The sequence below is a fragment of the Cynara cardunculus genome (assembly GCF_001531365.2).
Source record: "Cynara cardunculus var. scolymus isolate 2C chromosome LG 9, CcrdV1, whole genome shotgun sequence".
NCBI lineage: Eukaryota > Viridiplantae > Streptophyta > Magnoliopsida > Asterales > Asteraceae > Cynara > Cynara cardunculus.
Genome location: NC_037536.1, coordinates 7,430,236 through 7,452,104, shown reverse-complemented (window position 1 = coordinate 7,452,104; position 21,869 = coordinate 7,430,236). Strand labels below are relative to the sequence as shown.

General features: G+C 31.5%; 1 protein-coding gene and 1 pseudogene across 1 annotated transcript; both read left to right on the top strand.

The window, feature by feature from the left end:
* Positions 1–1,748: 1,748 nt before the first annotated feature.
* LOC112517724 lies at positions 1,749–4,082 on the top strand (annotated as a pseudogene).
* A 9,383-nt stretch (positions 4,083–13,465) lies between these two features.
* LOC112518331 (protein trichome birefringence-like 34) lies at positions 13,466–18,233 on the top strand. Its single transcript, XM_025125982.1, has 5 exons — positions 13,466–13,889; positions 14,602–14,779; positions 14,941–15,137; positions 15,278–15,436; positions 17,823–18,233. The coding sequence occupies exons 1-5, from the start codon at positions 13,516–13,518 to the stop codon at positions 18,169–18,171; spliced, it is 1,257 nt and encodes a 418-aa protein (XP_024981750.1). The 5' UTR covers positions 13,466–13,515; the 3' UTR covers positions 18,172–18,233.
* Positions 18,234–21,869: the final 3,636 nt, after the last annotated feature.

Here is a 21,869-nt window from a genome sequence, read left to right as displayed (position 1 = left end):
CGTCGTTATGGATCTTGAGAAACAAATTTAAGAAGGCAAAACCATAAGGATGGTGTCTGATTGGTTTGAGCTTCGCTCCAAAAGTCAAAAGTACCAGGAGGTCTCAGGTTCAAATCCAATGAGGAATAAAAGTCTCATTGTGGCCACAGAGGTTCAAATGCGATGACTTCGAGCTATCTGCAAAGCAAGTGGTCGCCCTGAGATTAATCGACTCGCATAGCGGGTTGGATATCCAGGTTAATAAAAAAAACAAAAATCAAGAAGGCAAGATATAAAACCTTAGAATCATATTTGCATATAAACATATATTTCATATATCATGAAGTACAACTTTACACATTCAGTTCCAAAATATACAAAAACTACCTTACAAAAATAGCTACAAATTTTTTTCCACATCATTCTAGTACAAGACTTGTAAATATAACAAGTAATTAAGTACATATAACATCAATTCATTCTAAAAATCCACATGTAAGCAATCATAAATTCTTCATAATTTCCCCTTTCCCCTCATGCAAGCAATCATAAAGTCTTCATAATTTCTCCTTTCCCCTTATCATCCAATTGTGCCCAATCTGTAATGCACATTTTAAAACACCAAAATGAGGGTTAGACGATAAGGTCTAGTGAGAAATCTCTTTAATTGCTATTACAGGGTGAAAATTACTAAAACACTTTTATAAAAACTCATATTTGTATAAATAACAAATGAACACTGTTTTATCGAACAAACCTCTTTTTGTCGCATCAAGATGATGAGACAACACCTCTTTATCACGTCAAATATAAACTTGTCGCATTTAAATAAACAAGTAAGAAGAGTTGTCGCATACCACATAAAACACACTAACTATAATAAATTATGTCCATCATATATATATATATATATATATATATATATATATATATATATATGCGATAACTCATACTTGTTGCACCTCAAGGATGCGATAACCACATTTGTCGCATCCAACATATGCGATAACAATAACTCCTCGCATCATACACATGCGATACCCATACTTGTTGTACTTCAAGGATGCGATAAAAATAACACTTATCAAATACCCAATCTCATTGCATCATACTATGTGATAACAATTACCCTTATTGCATTATATAGATGCGATGACAGAATCTCATGATCATAAAGATCATCACTTCCAAAATTTGATTATGCCACCCTTATCCTTGTATACCATGTTCCTGATTATGTCACCTTATTACCAAAATGCTCATCTCCTGATTATGCCACCTTTATTACAATCATACGATAAAATCATATCAAAACCCAAAATTTATACTAATTAAATAGCATATAACATCACCTACACATGTATAAAATTTATGCTAATTAAATAGCACATATATATATATATATGTGTGTGTGTGTGTGTGTGTGTGTGTGTCTATAGTGGGAACTTGGATGTCTACTTGATGTTCGTAAAAAAATAAAAACAAATTGAGGAATTGTTTATCTGGACGATATGCATATGTTCATACAAGTAATTTATATGCAATTTGTTCGGTATGCACATACGAATAAAAACCAAGAAACAACTTCAATTCCTTGTATGCACATGCGCATATAATCCAGATGAATAGTTGTCAGAGTATTACTCAGTTTTTCATTTTTAGGGGGTTTTCAATGACACACACACACATACACACACACACACACACACACACACACATATATATATATATATATATAGAGAGAGAGAGAGGGGTTCAAACGAGAAAACATGCCTACGACGGTCAAAGCAAGGGTGTGTGGGCAACGTAAAAGTTGTGTGTCTGATTTGATTTGACACGTGATTTTAGTGTAAAATCACATGCGAGCCAACCGTTTTCTTGTTATCTAATTTAGTTACTATTCTCGTATGAAGTTGACCTTCTTTCTCTAAATTTGAATTGCAAAGAGAAATCTACTCATAGCACTACTCTAGGAAATCAAAATCCTTGTTGATATAACTTGTTTTCACTTGGCTATTGACTTCATTTACTACTGATTTTCAGATGCTAAAAGGTTGATTGGAAGGAGATTCAATGATTCCAAGGAGCGAGATGATACGAAGTTATGGCCTTTTAAGGTTATAAAAGGGCCTGCTGACACACCAAAGATTGTTGTCTCTTACAAAGGTCAAGAGACGGAACTTTTTGCCGAAGAAATTTCATCAATGATTCTCGACAACGTCAAGCAACAAAGGATGCTAGCGCTATTGCTGGATTGAACATCATACGAATGATCAATGAGCCTACAGCAGCTGCAATTGCATATGGTCTAGATAATAAGTCCGATATTATCAGCAAAATGAATGTGCTCGTCTTTGATTTGGGTGGTGGCCCTTTTGACGTCTCTCTTTTGACCATTGTGGAAGAGGGTACTTTTGAGGTAAAAGTTGTTGCTGGTGACACTGATCATTTGGGAGGTGGGGATTTTAATAACTGCATGGAGAATCGGTGTTCAAGAATTTAAAAGGAGATATGGGGGAACCAACGAGCATTGGGGAGGTTGAGATTTGCTTGTGAGAAGACAAAAAGGATTATTTCTTGCACCACTCAGACATCAATCAAGCTTGATGGCTAGCAACAAGGGATCGATTTTTTCTATGAAATTTGAAGAGCTGAACATGAGTTCGTTCAATAACTGCATCAAGATTCAAGACTATGGAGAAATCATGTGTACACGATGCATGTGATTCTTGTTGGTGGCTCAACGAGGATACAAAGGTCCAACGTATGTTGCAAGAGTTTTTCGATGGCAAAGAGTTATGTAAGAGTGTGAACCCTGATGACTCTCCAAGGAACAAATTAGAATATGGTAAAACATGAAGATCAAGAATACAAGAATAAATCTGATGCACACAACGCGTTAGAAGATTGCTTATACAACATAAAGAATAAGATCCAAGAATACAACACCAAGAACAGGGTTTGCCTTGAGATTTTGAAGAGTATGAAGACTGCTATTGCTGATACAACCAAGCTGCACCTCTTGACGAGCTTCAGCACAGAAAGATGTGCCTCGAGTCTGTATGCAAGCCATTGTTTTAGTTCTCGGATTATGGTCGTCAAACTTTTGGGATTTCGTAAACCCACAAACCAAATAATTGTGTGCCACTCCGATCTTGATTTAGACGTAAAATCTTTTGTTCGATGGGCGTGCTTAGTTTATACCAATTGTTGATCACCTTTCATCTAAATGTTTATTTTTTTTGCTCATTTCTATTGGTTATGTGCTATTTTTTTAAAGGCCAACCAATAAAAATAAAACAAAAAAGGTGTACATCAAAATTTAGGGATCCAACTCGGTTTCTTATCAACTTGTCGAAGATGTCTGTTATGACATAACGTTTGGTATGCAGATATTATTGAACACGACTGGACAGGACAAGAGGACAAGACTAGATGGGACGTGACTGGACAGAACAAGTGTGTATGGTGTTTGGTAGGACTGAACAAGACAGAACTAAACAAATTGTCCCCAAAAATTATTTGTTTTAAATATTATATAATAGTTATGATTAACATAAAAAAAGTAAATAATTAAAGATTTAATTTAAAAATAGTTTTACACAATTTTCATAGACATAGATACATACATATATAATAGTACCAAATTTGAATGAAAATTTTGATATAATTGATGGTAATGGTGCTGGAGGTGGAGGTGGTGTTGGTTATGGAAGAGGTATTTGGTGGTTGTGGAGGACGTGAAGATGGTGGATTGTGGTGGTGGCGATGATCGACAACAGCGGAGGAGGTAGTTGTGACCGATGTAGTGGAGGTAGTGATGGTGGTAATGGACGGTGGTAGTTGGTGGTCGACGGTGGTTGTAGAGGTGGCAATATATGGTGGTGGTCGGTGGTTGACGGTGATTGTGGAGGTGGTGAAAGAGGTTGTTGTAGTAGAAGAGGAGTTGAAGGTGGCCAACGGTTAGTGGTGGTGGCAATGGACGGTGGTGGTCGGTGGCTGACAGTGGTAGAGATGAACAGTGGTGGTTAGTGGTTGTGAAGGCGGTGGAGGATGTTGTAGCGGAAGAAAAAGTCGAGATTGCCGACAATGGCTACTGGTGATTGCCGGTGGGGGTGGCAGCCACGACTAGCCGTAATAACCATTAAAACAAATACCATATTAAAGTTATGCCTCAAATTGGGGTAGATTAATATATTTTAGTTTTTGTCTCATTTTTGTCCCATCTTGTTCCACCTACTTTGGTTGAACAAGAAAAATCCATGAGACAATGAGTTCTTGTTCTTTCTCATGTTGCGCCAGACGTGGGGCAGTGAATTTTGTCTTATCCTGTTTTGTCTCGTCCCATGTACCAAACGCAACCTTAATGTTAATTGGTCCTGGTCCCAAAGCCAATCCTAGTAACAGTACCAACTACCAAAGCCGATCTTGGTCCCGGTCCCAATGAGCCTGCCCCGGTTTAGAAAAAACTTTTTAAAATCTCTTTACTTAAAAATGTTATTAATGTTTTCTCAATTAAAAAGTTTGAAATTTAACATTGAAATACATTTTTATATAATTTTATGTCTTGATTTTTTTTGAAAAACTTAGATTTTTTTTTTCCCAAATCATGTAAAAGAACTTGAAAAACTAATGTTATTATTAATAAAATCTATAGATCTTTTGAAAAATGGATCATACACATAACCGGTCTCGTGGTCGGACCTTGAAATTTTAAAAAATTTGTAACCGATCCTGAAAAGTCAGACCATGACCTGTCTCAAGCGATCTTAGACAGGACTGAGCTGGGTCTTGATCCAGGTTGGACCAGATCCAATTTACCCAACTCTAGTTAACTCGGTACCCATGAGGCCATGACTCCATGAGGACAATAAGGGTTGCTCTTCTGAACGAAAATAACATATTCGGCCCAATAATATCACAAGCTACAACTTCATTAAAACTTATTGGAAGCCCATCAACCATTTTTTTTCCACGGCCCACTTGTTTTAACTTTTAATAACTCAAATCCTTATGCATTGCCCAACACGGCCCGGTCCGGCCTAGGAGCTGGGACTAGTGATGGCCAAAAATCGGTCCCGGGCTGGTCCCAACCGGTCCCAAGATTTTTCATAACTGGTCCCGGTCCCGCTCGAAAAAGTTGAGCCCGGTCAAGCTTTATCGTAACCTGTTATGGGCCGCCGGTTCCGGTTCCGGTCATTAAAAAATATATTTTTTATTTTGATTTTTTAATGATATATATATTTTTTACATTATAAATTTGTAATTGGGTTACTCAAATACACTTTAGAAATGCATTTTATTATAATTAAATTACATTTCTTACAAAATATAACGAGAAACCGATAATTGTGAACGTTTTTTTTTCTGCGTTTTTGCGAATCGAAAACTTGGTATGTAAAATCCCTCAACCAAGACACTTGTATATAGTGTTTAGAAAACAAAAAATACAAAAATGACCAAAAAAACGACTACATTTAAAAAAAACAGTTACATTTTTTAAAAATCAGGCCGGGCCGGTCCATAACCGGTCCCGCAAAACACCCCAAATCCATAACCGGTCCCAGATTTCGATCCTATAACCGATCCCGGATCGAGCCGAACCGGTTTAGCCATCACTAGCTGGGACCATTTGGTATCAATTTGAACCGGTTACTGTCCAACAATCCTAGCTCGGTCATGGTTTGTTTTTTTGAGATTCAAGCATTGGGTTGGCCTAGTCTGGGACCCATAGTGACTGGTTACGTCTAGGGATCCATTTTTCATGATTTTTCAAGTTTTTACAAAATACAATACACATTTTAAAGATTTTTTTTAATGCAAATGTAATATTTTAGGTGTATTTTAATGCTTAATTTAAAAAATCTTATTTATCAAAAAATATATGAGGTGATAATCTCATGTACGGTTCTGTAGAGTGGTAGTAACGGTGTTTCAAATATACAACATGGATTCTAACAATGCAATGTAGTGGGACTCTCATGTCGATTCGAACATTTTTGTGTATTTTTTTTAAAGCTTTCGAACTGGGACCAACTTTTGACTTAGGATCAGTATTATTTTTAGGGTTGAGAACATGACTGGGACCAGTGGCGAAACCCTTAAGGGGACTTTAAAACATACGACTTTTTAGATGTAGATGATGATATCTATACAGATAGATCTGGGCCCCCTTAATTTTTTGACCTCTTACTAGCGATATATAATTAAATAAGCTCAAGGTGTCTGAGAGATTGATACATGTGCATTTGGTCCCTTCACTCTCTAGTATTTAAAAAACTAGGAGCTCACTTCCGAATAGGTTAACCTTTCAATTGCTGCTGAATCCATAGGCAGGCAAGAGACAACCTGGCGAACTGAAATCAATTCGCCTATCCATTTTTTGTGAAATAAGGGTATTACACAGAATAAATCAATTATAGATACTAATACAATTAGATCCACTCTTCATAGACAAATTTGGGATTTGATATCCAGGGCTCCCCTAATAATATCTATAAATGACTTTTTTTTTTTGTAAGAGATGGATATTACCATATGTAAATTCAGGTGCATGGTACACATCGGTATTCCAGTGCATTTCGCCCTCTGAGTCAGAATAAATATGTTTCGAACCTTCTCTTTCAAATTCATATCTTTTTGATCAGATGTTGAATCGATCATCAGAAGAAGAATTAAGCCAAAAATTAGGATACATTCTGGGAAAATCAAACGTCCATCGAAGAGAAGCAAATGAAAGGCTTTCGTAAAAATTCTCTTAGAATCGAGAATGAAGTTTTCATTCTGTACATGTCAGATCATGAACTTGCTTTTTATATTCTCAATATTCATATTATTAACAACCCGAAATACAAGTTGTTTGTTTTTAAACCATTATGTAATGAGACTTAGGGCTGTTTACCTAAATGCTTACACGGTAAGCGCTTACCGTTAGGACTCAATACTATAATTTATTTTCTAGGTAAGATTGCAGTATATCAAAATGGTATCGTGTGCAACAATATATATATGGTAAGCGTTTACCCGGGTAAGAGTCGTCACCCTCACTTACCGGGTAAAGAATCTCTATCCTTATCATCGCTCTTACCAGGTAAAATTCTTGGGTCTTGTCATGTTCGTCTAGTGAGGAAAATTGCCCGGTTAACACCTACCGGATCAGCATTTAGTAAATGGCCCCTTAAAATCGTAAACTATTAATTTGGTTGCATTTAAGTTTGGATGATATAATAAGATAAAACGATCATCATTATAAACTAAATAAAATATTATTAACGAACTAGGAATAAAATTAATTCGTCGGTTAAACTAAAAATGTACTAATACATGGGTTAGGAGACTATGTGTTTACGATTGATAAATGGAAACGTTATTTAAATGTATTGTAAGACTTTTAGATAAGACGTTATTTAGTTTGAGTCTATAAACTTAAGTTTCATAAATATTCTCAGGACCGTTCTAGGGAAGGCGGGCTGGATATACGCCCAGGGCCCACAAAAATTAGGGACCCAAATTTTTTTAGTATATATATTAGTAGTTCAAAAAAATTAGTAAATAGAAGATACATAAAAAAATTAGTATCTAATAGGACCAAAAAATATTTTGATACCACATTAACTATTAAAGGTCCAAACATGTATTAATTAAATATAATTGAAGAAGAAAATACATAAAAAAAGTTAATTTGTTGTTTATTGTATAATGTTTCTCTAAGTTTTTTTTAATCTAATACCGACATCTAAAACTACTTACTTCGGAAAATTATATATTCTCCATAATTCATCTTCAATTGACTCTTTTGATTATTCCATCCTCTCATGACTTTTTTTTTTGTTAGAATATAGTACATTTCCTTGTTATTAGCTAACAAAACCACTATCTTTTGAAAAAATTACCGACCATAATGAGATGGTACAATTTATATCTATATTTATAATAATTAAACTATAATTGTTTTTTTCATACTTGTTTCTTTATTATCTAATATTGAGTGCATAGATCTTATGTACCTTTTGTTTCAAAAAGAAGAATAAGATCTAAAACTATAACTAAAATGAGTTTTTTTTATTTATAAGACTGATGATTTTAGACAAGTTTGTTTTAATCCCAACGTTATGTTCTTGAGTCTTCTTTTATTTTTTTATTTCATCTAAAAGGAAAAGAAAAAAAAATTATATCAAAATTTATTTTTATTTCATTATTTTTCCTTCCCCTCTCTCTCTCTCTCTCACAAAAACACAAATAAAAAAACTTATTTTTTTTCTTTTATTTTTTTTTCCTTTCTCATTCTTTATTTTCTTCTCAAATTTGAGAATATAGTATAAAAATTCAAGTGTGGTAAAAAAACATTAACATGAGATAATATGGAAAACCAACCTATTTACATTGATTTACACAATGTTACTCGAAAATTAGAAGAATTAACATTATAACCTCAAATGATGTTATTCTATGTACCAAAAATATATCATAGGATGTTTTTGATGAATGAACAAATTGATGATGCCACATAAAAATGTTCTAGTAGATAATATTAATTTAAAAATAATTATTGATTAATTTTACGTCTAGATATACCAGGTAAGATTTTTGATTCTTATTATATTCATCCGATATTATATAACTTGGTAAAAGTTTATTTAAATAATTGTTTGATAAAGGAACCCTAAAATGATACTTCAATGAACATTACAACCTAATGATTAGTTGTTATGCCAACTCAAAGGATTCTTGCATATATGCATTTAATACTCTTAGGACTACATCTTCTAGGACTGCTTTTCTAATTTTATTGGTCATAAATATGAGAGATTTAAACCACAATGGTGATGTTTGATTGGTTTGAGTTTGACTCAAAAAGGTCAAAAATATCAGGAGGTCTCAGGTTCAAATCTAAGAAGAAATAAAATTAAAATCCCCTTGTGACCACGGAGGTTTAAATGCAGTGACTCCGGGTTATCTGCAAAGCAGATGATCACCCTGAGATTAGTCGGCTCGCATAGCGGGTTGGATATCCAGGTTAATAATATAAAAAAAATATGAGAGATTTAATTTGACATATATTTTAGTAAAATATCTATAATATTTTAAGATCTGATATACCTCGATTGAATTTAATATGACAATGTAAGAAATGAGAAGCCTAAAGCCTAAACTCGAGCCGACGACTTGATACAATGAACTGACAATTGACGAAGCCTGAAATTAGGTTAGACTATTAGCTAGAAGGCTCCACGTCTGAAACTGAAGAGCGGAAAAAAAAAGCAACGGGTTACATAAATTTTTAATTTAAAGATGTTTTTTTTGTAAAGCATCCCTAAACCATTTAAAGAAACCTTTTAAAACACTTAATTTAATTCAAAATATTGTTTTTAAAAGAGTTGGATTTTTCCGTTCACACCTCTACTTTTGTTCTTCACTTTTGTTGTCAAATCGTTCTTTAAAACTTTGTTTAGATCGGTTTTGAAGTCGTTATCTTTGAAAGTTTTTCTTAAAAAGTTATTTCTTTGAAAGTCCGATATATTACCGTGTTACTAATCAGATAAATATGATTAAAACTTGTTATTCAGTTCAATCTTACGTTTGGTTTGTAAATTAATCAATTAAATTAAAATAATTCTAAATCCAAAATTTGAGAGTAAATTACGGTTTTTGTTGGAAATTTTGGTTTTCGATTTTGGTCTTTATTTATGTTAATTAAGCGTTATTGTGGTGTGCATTTTGATACTTTTTTCGTCCCTGTTGGCTGTGGCTAACGACAATTAGTTGAGGGGATTTTTGTATGTTTATTCACTACAACAAAATTGGTTTTATAGGATGTCTAGAATGATTAAACAATCATATATAATAGAATACTTTATAAAACATAAGTTTATATAACCAAACTATAAAACATCTTGTTTGAAATCGTTATAATAGATTTATAGAACGTTTTAACAAGTTTTTAAAACGCTTTTTAAATAATAAAAAATTTGCAAGAAACCAAAAACTATTATTTACTTATATTTGAATAATAAAAAAAATACATAGTTTATATTTGAAAAAGATGGTATGTGAGGAGAGAGAAAGAGGGGTGTAGGATAGACTTGAAGCTAACGAATATTTTGTAGACATGTCAACAACTCTGAATGGCACCAACCTAATCCTTCACCCCACAATTCCAACCCCAAAACAACCTAAAGACCACAATCATTCTTTTGACTCCCACATCATTTAATACAAATTATATGAATATTAAAACTCATTTTAATCCTCTACTTTATCTTAATGAATATCTGATTGTTTACCGACTTAAACGAGAACTTTATCATATTCTGTAAATATCCCAATCATAATAAATGAATCATGATTATCTTAGATGATATCTTGATTGTTTCATAATACAAGACTTGCATTGTTTTCAACATTTACATGGTTTGTATTTAAAACTTTCGTCCTCTCTCTCTCTCCCCCCCTCTCTCTCTCTACACACACACACACACACACACATATATATATATATATATATATATATGGTACTCGTGCGATTCAACGAGATAAATTTCGATTTTAATGTTTCGTTTTATTTTGTCCCATGTCGATGTTATAATACGATTTTATGTGGTTTTGAGATAACGATAATGTTTTTATTTTTGAATAAAATATAATTTAAAAAAAAATCGATATTAGTATCAAATTAATTATTTAAAAGTTCTTGTTTTTTGTGTAATTTCTTTAATTCAATTTTTTTTGTTATAATTTAATTTAGGTTTAATAATGAAATAATTTATTTTTGATTTAATAATATAATTTTTTATAACGATAATAATTAAGTATTATGTTAGAATACAGTGATTATCCTAATTATATTTTAGATTTTTTATATTTAAATGAAATATTTATTTTGTATTTGATTATGCTTATCTACAATTAGTTACACGAATTCAAACATAAAGATTTAATAAGTTGTACTTATGTACAATTTACTTGTAGTCGTGAATTTTAAGTAATATGCATCAATAAACAGTACTTTATAAATAAAAAATTGTTTTTAAGAGTTTTTGTCAAATGCTTTATAATATAGTATATATATGTGTGTGTGTATTTACACACACAAAGGTTGGGAAAATTTTGTAGCAAACATTTGATTGCATGTTGTAGGACCTGTTTTTATACGTTAAATGCTCAAAATAACAACATATTTTTATAAGTTTTCTTATTATAATATTTTCATTTTTCATTATTATATCAATATATGTTCAATTATTTTTTGTACTAAGACATTGTACTTTGAAAAATTTATCGTATCAGCAATAGGTAATATTTTGTTTTAAATTAAGATGACATGAAACAAACTACTAGGTTACCACGCGATGTCATCATCATGAAACAATTTACAGATTAGAAGTGAAAATTTATGTAGCTTCTTCGTTCACCGTAACAAAATTTGTAATTTCAGAAAATGTCACATGAAAACACTAATAAGACGCTGACCATCTATTTATAAGGTTGCCCAATTAACATCATAAGGATAAAACTTGTAATTTTGTTCAATTTCGTTCTAATAATTTATCGTAACGTCCTCATATAAAAAATACAGTTATCAATCATATAAATGTACAAGTCGTATTAAGTAACTTTATCATAATGAACGTACATATTTACAACAGACGAATTTTTTCTAAAGATTAATATTTTGTGACGAATTTGATGCTGATTTTTAGAAAAATACAATGAAAAATTGTTACCGTGCAACTTTAGACCATTAGATCATTAGCTTATAAAGTTGATCAATGAACATAAATTGGTCTTACGGATCTCACGAAAAACCCTTGGTCTCACATGATCCCAAGTCTATATATATATAGACTTGAGATCATGTGAGACCAAAAGTTTTTCGTGAGACCTGTAAGACCAATTCTCAACCCTTGGATTAAATCTACAATTTGAACATTCATAATCCCAAAATTGCCACGAGACTTCTCAATAATCATAAAATTACCACCGTGCAACTTTAGATCATTAGCTTATAAAGTTGATTAATGAACATAAATTAATCTTACGGGTCTCACGAAAAACTTTTGGTCTCACGTGAACCCAACCATATATATATATATATATATATATATATATATATAGTTCATTTCAAATACAACACAACGCATTTGTACAACCAATGCAACTCAATAAATTGAGATATTTATGGAAATGATGAGAGTTCATTTATTATGAATTGAATATTTATGGAAGATGAATATGGTTCATTAATTATAATCAAAACTTCTATGAAATCACATATTAATCAAATGAAATGGACGGTTGAGATTATGTTGTATTGGTTGCACAAATGTCAAAGGTTGTATAATAACCAACATATATATATAGGGACAAGATCAAATGTTAACCAAAATTTTTGTGTTAACTTTGCAGACCATGTCAACCAATCACAATCCATTCTTCTATTAGGTTTTTATCATGTTCACAATTTAATGTCAAGGGTAATTGAGTAATTTCATTTGTTATGTAACTCCCATACCATTAAAAGGGGAGTTACAAAATCATAAAATCCCTAAAAATATACATTTATAATATTGATATTTTTATTTATTTTTTTATCTTGATCTTCAATGTTTATTGTTTTATGATTTTTCGATTCGTGAACGAAACACGGTAGTAAAATTTTCGGTATCGTTCAACCTATTATGGATAAACTCATTGCAAAAAAAAAAACGACAACATTGAGAAAATTAAAATGATTTATGGTGACAATCGGAGTTTGAGTTCAGGAAGTGAAAAAATTAACCAAAGCGAATGTCTTGCTAATGGATTAATATTTTATTAGACTCGTTTTAATCGAAATTATGTTAATTATGATGTGTTGTGTTTTTTGTAGTTCATATTGCGTTGATAACTTTTTTCTTTAATTATTAATACGTATAATTCACATGTTCAAATGAAAGTACATGCACGACCTATTTTCATATTGTCATGTTACCGATTTTTATGAATCATGAACCATTATGTTCATGTTACTTCTATCATATGACACAAGTGTTATTTTTAAGCATGATACCAAATCTTTATATTTGTGTAAGTGTTTGCACCCGGTGTTCATAACGTCGAAGCTAAGTGTTCATATATTTTATACGATATGAACAAAGGGTGAACACGATATGAACAAGGGGTGAACAATCACATAAGACCAGAAACATATATGAACAAGGGGTGAACAATCACATAAATCCAAAAACATACATAAATAAGGAGTGAACAATCATATAAGACCAGAAACATATATGAATTTTATGTTGGCAACATAAAAGCGATCATAATTATCTTGACAAAGATAGTACTTCAAATCCAATCCATTTCCCACTTGGCCACTACTCCTAACTCACCAATTAAAACCTCATGAAACTTCTTAAAATATTCCATCAATTCCCACCAACTGTTGGAAACTTAAATAGCAGATAAAACCCTACATACAACCTGGAAATCCAATCACAAACTAAACAACGTTCGCCAAAGCCATCGAATCGAATCATATCGAAGTCAACTTTAATGGTGGCAAGAAACCAGCATTATGTGGTTCCCGTAACCTGGGGATCATCAATTAACTTCAGTATTGTTCAGTTTTTCGTTGCCCTACTTTTTGCTGTGTTTTTCGTCGGAGCGGTTTATATGGCCGGAGAGTATGTCACCTTTAACATGATTCCGGTGTCGGAAGGTGATACGTTTTCCGGCAATGATTCTTCTTCACAGCCGGAGTGTAGTTTGTTTTCTGGGAAATGGGTTTTTGATAACGAATCTTACCCTCTTTACAAAGAGAAAGATTGTAGCTTCATGTCGGATCAGTTGGCTTGCAACAAGTTTGGAAGGGAAGACTTGAGCTATCAACAATGGAGGTGGCAACCTCACCATTGTGACATCCCAAGGTCTCTCCCCCCCTCTCTCTAACTATATATGTCATAACTTGTAATTGAGCTAATAAGATTTATATGTTTCGGAAGCTAACCGATTAACTGATTAGTTTGCGGTTGCATGATAAACTAACTGTTAGTTGAAAAGTTAATTAACTATAAAAGCGGGTTTATAGGACGTCATAAGTATCTAAGTGTTTTAATAGACTACTTTGTAATATTTATGTTTATAAGACCAAACAATTGTACACGTGCTCTACTACAAAGTTTTCCAATAAGTTTATAAGACGTTTTAACAAGTTTTTTAGAATGATTTTGAAACAAAGCGTCGTAACTTTTTCACATGACATCGTACAGAAAAATGTCATATGAAACCAATACGAAACTTTATATTAAAATTGTCTTGAAAAACTCTTTAAGACGTCCAAAAGAATCCTTGAAACTTGTTGGAACGCTTTTACACAGTACGCACAATTATTTGGTTTTATAAACTTAATTTATATAAAGGAGTCTGTCAAGACGCTTTGACATTTTCGGCATTCAGTAAACTTGATTTAATTTGTTGTAATAATTGTTGGCTTATAAGTTAAAAGTTTGCTAGTAAGCAAGTCATGTTTGATAAAAACTAGCTGATAAGTTACATGACGATGACTTCTTGATCTTTTTTTACGTTTTTCGTCTCAAAGAAATGCTAATGAACGTTTAATTTGTGTTGTTTATGTGTTAGGTTCAATGCAACAAGATTATTAGAGAGGCTAAGGAACAAGAGAATGGTGTTTGTAGGGGATTCTTTAAATAGAGGCCAATGGGTATCAATGGTTTGCCTTTTAGATACATCTATTCACGACCCAAATCTCAAATCCATGCACAACAATGGTTCCAATTTGATCACCTTCAAGGCTCTTGTAAGTAAATTAAATTTCAAATTCATCAAAAAAGTTTATTTACCGTCCGTATAAATTTTACACGAACAAATTCAAATTCTAGATTGTCTGAAAGTTAAGTCGTTCGGAACACCTGTTTATCATACATTTTAAACCTTTTTGTGGATATTTAATGAAAAAAGGGATACAATGCTTCGATCGAGTTCTATTGGGCACCACTGCTAGTTGAATCTAACTCGGATGACCCAGTGAACCATAAACTACCAGAAAGAATCGTTCGATCACAATCCATTGAAAAGCATGCTAGGGTTTGGACCGATGCTGATATACTTGTGTTCAATTCCTATCTTTGGTGGAGAAGACCCCATATCAAAGTCTTGTAAGTTCATATATTCAATCTAAACATGCATTAACTTGTACACAAAGTGTTTATGGTTGGAGAAACATAATTAAGTTGTACATTAATTACAATTAAAATACAAGTAAGTAGGTTAAGACATTGACTTTAATGAATATTAGGTGGGGTTCATTTGAAGATACAAATGGGATTTACAAAGAAGTGGAGATGATTAGAAGTTATGAAATGGCTCTAAAAACATGGTCGGATTGGTTGGAGATTCATGTCGATCGAGCCAAGACTCAGTTGTTCTTCATTAGCATGTCACCTACACATGAAAGGTAGCGATTTTTTTCCATCTAATTGTGTTTCTTTAAGTCATTTAATACGTGATTGATCTAAATAATACAGAGTAAAGAAATATTAAGAGATGAAACATCTATCAACATGTTAGGAACTAGAACAACACGCGTATGAATATAAATAAATATTAACAAAAAAACCACATAAAATCCAAGCCTTGTTGCAAAGGCAATTTGATTAAAATACATATACGTCTGTTTGCGAGACCATGTCCAGATGCCAATAATGCCACTACCGAGTAAAAATTACAAGAATTCAAAACTTATAGGGTTTTTTATTTATTTTTATTTTCTATTAAACCGTGTATGTATTAAGTTGTATCTATGAATTTATCTGTTTAGATTAATTAAGATAAATTATTGTTGTTTGATTTTTGTCCTGAATATATAGTTTGTATAACCAATCAAGTAGTTCAGTGAACAATGCTTAAACTAAAATATATTTAAAACAATTAAAAATTATCTTTGGGAAAATTGTATTAAAATGGAACAAACTTTCACCTGATTCCTATTTTGGGGAATCAACTTTTAAAATTATCATTTAGTGGTATCTATCAAACTTTTTGTTTATTTAAGGGTCTAGTTGACATGTTGATGTGTTAATGCTGACATCATTAAGATCTTTTGTCAACTAAGATATTCCACGTCATATTAATTTTTTATTTTAAAACTAATATTCCACGTCATATTAATTTTTTATTTTAAAACTAATATTCCACGTCATATTAATTTTTTATTTTAAAACTAATATTTCACGTCATATTAATTTTTTATTTTAAAACTAATATTCCATGTCATATTAATTTTTTATTTTAAAACTAATATTTCACGTCATATTTAAAATTGCAAAATAATTATAGAAAAATAACTAAAATTCGTTTTTTTTCCAAAAATTATTGTAATAAAATCTATTTTTCATTACGAATCTCTTTTTTTAAAATTCAGATATCAAATTGTGAGTAAAGAAGTCCATATTTGAAAAAATCTTCAATTTGATATCTGAATTTAAAAAAAAAACGATATTTGGAATGAAACATAGATTTTATTACAATAATTTTTGAAAAAAAACGAATTTTAGTTATTTTTCTATAATTATTTTGCAATTTTAAATATGACATGGAATATTAGTTTTAAAATAAAAAATTAATATGACATAGAATATTAATTTTAAAATAAAAAATTAATATGACGTGACATATCTTAATTGGCAAAAGAACTGGATGATGTCAGCATTAACATGTCAACCAAACCTTCAAATAAACAAAAAATTTGATAGAGACCCCTAAATGACAATTTTGAAAATTGATTTCCCAAAATAGAAATCAAGTGAAAGTTGGTTCTATTTTGATGCAATTTTCCCATTATTTTTTGCTTACAAACTTTAATTTATGCATTTATTGGTAGACTATTCATTAATTCTTTGATGAGATGTGTGATTAAACATTTAGTGGGCAAAGGTAATTTCGGAAAAAAAAAAAAACTCAGAATAATGCATTAAGATAGGATGCGTTTGCTTACCATGGAGTTTATCCGTTAGTATATTATGTTAAAATCAAACATAATAATATAATTTAATCAGTTAATCTAACCATCCATTACACTTATTAAGTTAATTACACTTCTTCTCCGCTATAAAAGTGTTTAAACTAAGTTTCTTACTTGGAATACTCATTTTATGAGTAGGAGGTAGAAAAATAATCATAAATTACAGAAAATCAAAAATGAATTTCTGAATGTTCGTCGATAATTCTTAATAACTATAGATGGATCGATTATATTCTTGTTTTGAATCTTTTCGAAACCATTATTTTCATCTGATGTTGATACATTAACGACCGATATGAAAACCGTAGTTAAAAAAAATCAAAAAAGAAAAAAAGTTTGTAATGTCGTTGTTGAAGATCTGATTTCTAATAGTGGAATGTCGTAACTTGTCTTCACTTATGGGAGAAAAATATTATGTTGGGAATTTTTTTAATTTATCTTTTTTAAGCATATATCGTCATCGAGAAAGCTCGTCTATTTTAAGTTAAAGTTGTTCTCGTTGTGATCTCGTTATCAAAAAAAAAAAAATTAATTGAACAATTTCTTTGACATCATTTTCAGACTGATTTTCTAAAAGTACTTCAAATAAATGCATCTTAAAACTGAAAATTAAACGTATGTTTACAAGTTACATACCAACTTTTATCGAAAAGCAAAAAGAATGTAGATTCATTTAAAGTAAGTTTTTAATGGTATAGAGACCCGTGAATGTCCTTGATAGTCCTAACTATATCAATTTGAATGCATTATTAAAGTTGTGTATATAAATGTTAATTGTATCGTAACAATTGCAAACTTTGTACTGTGTTCACGATTGTAGGGCTGGAGAATGGGGTGCATCCAATGACCAGAATTGTTATAGCGAGACGGATTTGATTACAAAAGAGGGATATATAGGTAGCGGAACAGACCCTAAAATGATGAAAGTGGTTGAAAACTCTATTGACGAATTGAAAACCAGAGGTATGCAAATTGAAATGATCAACATAACTCAACTTTCGGAATACAGAAAAGAAGGGCATCCTTCAATTTATAGGAAGCAATGGGAAGCACTAAATGAAGAACAGTTATTAAAACCTAACAGCTATTCAGATTGTATACATTGGTGTCTTCCTGGTGTACCTGATGTGTGGAATGAGCTTCTTTATGCTTATATTTTTCGACAATGAAAAATCTCAAAGATTGTTGTCAAGACACCATCATTTGAATGTAAACTTACCATTTACTTCTATACGTTTCTTTTCCATTTTATTTATAAGGAAAATAAACGTATAAGAACATGAACAACTTTATTAACATGCAAGCTAATTCAGTCAAACACTAATATACTGATTTTTAAAGCAAATACAAATAAAACGATCGTTTTAAAAATAATATCTTTAAAAACAATATAATATAGGTTTTACTTTTTCAACTGATTTCTACAATATAGCCATGCGTTATTTTTTTCTTAGGGGCCGTTTACTAAACACTTATTTGGTAAGTACTTACCGGATAAATTTCCTCATCAAATAAACACGAGAAGAGTCAAGAATCTTACCGGGTAAGAACGATGAGAATGATGAAGAGTCTTACTCGGTAATTGAGGACGATGACTCTTACCTAGGTAAGCACTTACCCACTAAATTGTTGCATTCGATATGTTTTAATATACTAAAATCTTACGCATCAAAATAAATCATAGTGTTGACTCCTATCGGTAAGCGCTTACCGGGTAAGCAATTGGGCAAACGGCCCCTTAGTGTCTTTTGAAGTCTATTTGCATGCTTGATCTATTTTACAATCACTTGGAGGCTTCAAAAAGTATGGTAAGTTTTTATAGTTGTAAGAATTTTCAAGTAACAAAGGAAAGTTCCTCATTTCGAAAATTTCAAAAATCTCTTTTAGATGTGATATTAAAGTAATTATAAACAGAAAAAAGAGTTATTTATCGGTTTCAATGGTAAGTGCATTATGCACCATGGTTGAAACCATTTAACAGTGTGCTATGATCATACTAAAAAATATTTCTGAAAATTAATATTTGATTCAGACATTTGTATCATGCACATGTTCACTTTACGATCAAATTTGAGAGTTCAAAAGTAACAAGAATATTATTTCAAGTTGGGCATGATTTTTTTTAATTTTTACAATCAGTTTTGAGCACAGATGCTTCAAATCGTCGTATTGAATGCTTAAACTGATCAGTTGCTAGTCAATAACAAACTGAAATCTTATGTGATCAAGAATTTATAGAATGAAGAGTATCAAATGCAAGAAAAGAGTCATGATATATTCAAGTGTTTGAGTAGTATTTGTGCTTTGAAGAATATCTACTGAAATTCAAACTTAAAATCGTGATCATATGATGTCTTCACGACGATCTATGAAGTGAATGATATTAAAGCAGATGTTGGAGAAAAATTTACATACTTAATGGTATTCTAAGTAGATGTTCACGTGAGATACATGCAAACAAGTGACAACCGTGTCAAATAAACACAAATGATGATTTTGACTTTTGATATTTAACTTACAAAATGCCATGTACGTTGTGACATGGATATGGACCCTCTTGTATGCTTGCTTGGATACCACTCAATTATGCTCAGTGTTTCGGTTTTGCTTACAGAATTTTGACTTGTTCTTCCACTCCTTGGTATTCCATTTTTGTCAAAAAATTAGAAAAACAAGAATAGGAAAAATGCAAATGTAACATAATTCAATAGCTATTGCATACCATGATCAATTCATGCTAATAGTCCTTGTCAATCCATGAAGAGATAAATGGATTGAGATCCTCAACATTGGACTCATCCACCACCTTTGCATCGATGGTCTTCTTAGGGGTCTATCGTCGGCCTCCCCACATCATGTTTAGATACCACCTCCTCAACATGTCCTCCCATAAGATAAGCACGGATTAGAATTAAGAGAAACAGACTCAACCTTATCTCTTAACAAGCTCTAAAGCACGTAACCCTAAAGCGACACGAAGCAAACACTGAAAAACGCCAAAACAATGTTTACCACGACCTGAGTCGCGTGGCTAGTCACACCACTCGCTGTTTCATTTTGCCATCACTGATTTCAAACATGCGAATTCCCCTATTTTTGCCAGCAACTTCCATAGCTCAAAATGAGAAATCAAATCAGATTGTTACCTTTATTTGAAATGATCAAAAACTAACTTCAATCACTACATAAACCATGGGAACACTCAATTTATAACTTAACATCTTTACTCCAAGAGATTAACAAAAACTGGAAGAAAATTCCAACCATTAAGTAACTCATAAAACCTAAATGGATGTGATCACACCAAGCAACCAAAAAATTAACACAACTAGATCATACAAGAAACTACCTTTCACACAAAGGTTAAGAGCAATCATAAAACCAAAATATCCTTTGTTACCCCGAACTTTCTCAAAGATTTAAGGCAACCTAAACTTTTTCCAAAACAAGAAGATGATGCATATCTGAATAAGAAACCAAGGCTGCAACTTGCAAGAAAACGTTTACCAAAACTTCACCTCTTGAACATAAAAATACACACACACACACATATGCTAAAACTGGAATGAAGAAGAAGTGAAGCAAACCATTAAATGGGTTTCTCACTACAACAAAAATTGGGTTTATAAGACGTCCTCAATCTCTAAGCGTCTCAATAGACCGTTTTATAGGACTTAACTTATATGACCAAAATATAAAGCATTCTATCTAAATGTGTTGTAATAAGTTTATATGACGTTCTTGGGCGTCTTAACAAAATTTTTATGACATTTTTAATAAAAAGTGTCGCATTAGCAACTTTATTGGACACTTTTGAAAAAGTGTCATATAAACTCAATTTTTTTTATAGAACACTTGTTTTTATAGAACACTTGTTTTTATAGAACAATTTTTCAAATAGTGTCTTATAAAGTTGCTAATATTTCGCTTTATATTAAAAGTGTCCTAAAAAATTATTACGACGTCAAAAAACGTCATGTAAACTTATTACAACGCCTTTAGATAGGACACTTTATTTTTTTGGTCCTATAAACTAAGTCCTATAAAGAGGTCTATTAATAAACACGACTTCTTCCATTAAAATACACCTCCTTCATAGATTTCTTGCTCTTCATCAATCTCCTTCCTAGATTTCTTGCCCCATCATCAAGCTCCTTTCCCATATATCTTGCTCATCACCTAGATCGATTTCCTTTATCTTCTTCAACGAGTTTCATCTGTTAGGAACTTGAAGGTTAATGATTTCCATGGATTTTTTGATTTTAATGTTCGATTTTCTTAGGATTTCATGATTATGAATAACAGACTCTAGAAGCATCCAAGATTTCACCTCGCTCTTGGGTACATCTCGAATCAAATTTGTTCTCAGGTTCGAAAATTTTCACATCTGATCCAAAAACAAACTTGCAATATGGACTATATGCATCATCTTCAATTAGTGGATACAATTTAAATTGCATAATCATGTCAATAGCAATTCCAGATTGTTGTTGGACCTTGCCAAAATATCTTTATCCATGTAAGACTTAATAGAAAATTCGGTAAACATCCCTTATAATTAGGCGACATTTGGTTCACAAATTTTGAAGGAATCTAATGCAATTGGAATGTTGAATTTTTTTGACCAAATTACATTCCCTAATTTGGTTCATTCTTTTTTACAGAATGAATCTTCACAATCCACTTAATTCCACAACAAATGATTTCAACATTCATTCACAATAAATTGAGATTATGATGGAATGGAATGTTATAATTTCATAATTCTAAATATACCTTTTAACCCAAATATAACCTAATTAATTTAATTTAATACTTTATTTTTTATTTTATTTTATTTAAATACTTTTGTTTTTAGTTTATTTTT

Coding starts and splice junctions, on each gene's coding strand:
- LOC112518331 (XM_025125982.1), top strand. CDS start 13,516: ATGGTGGCAAGAAACCAGCATTATGTGGTTCCCGTAACCTGGGGATCA. Junction 14,780..14,940: donor TGATCACCTTCAAGGCTCTT/GTAAGTAAATTA, acceptor TAATGAAAAAAG/GGATACAATGCTTCGATCGA. Junction 15,138..15,277: donor AGACCCCATATCAAAGTCTT/GTAAGTTCATAT, acceptor AATGAATATTAG/GTGGGGTTCATTTGAAGATA.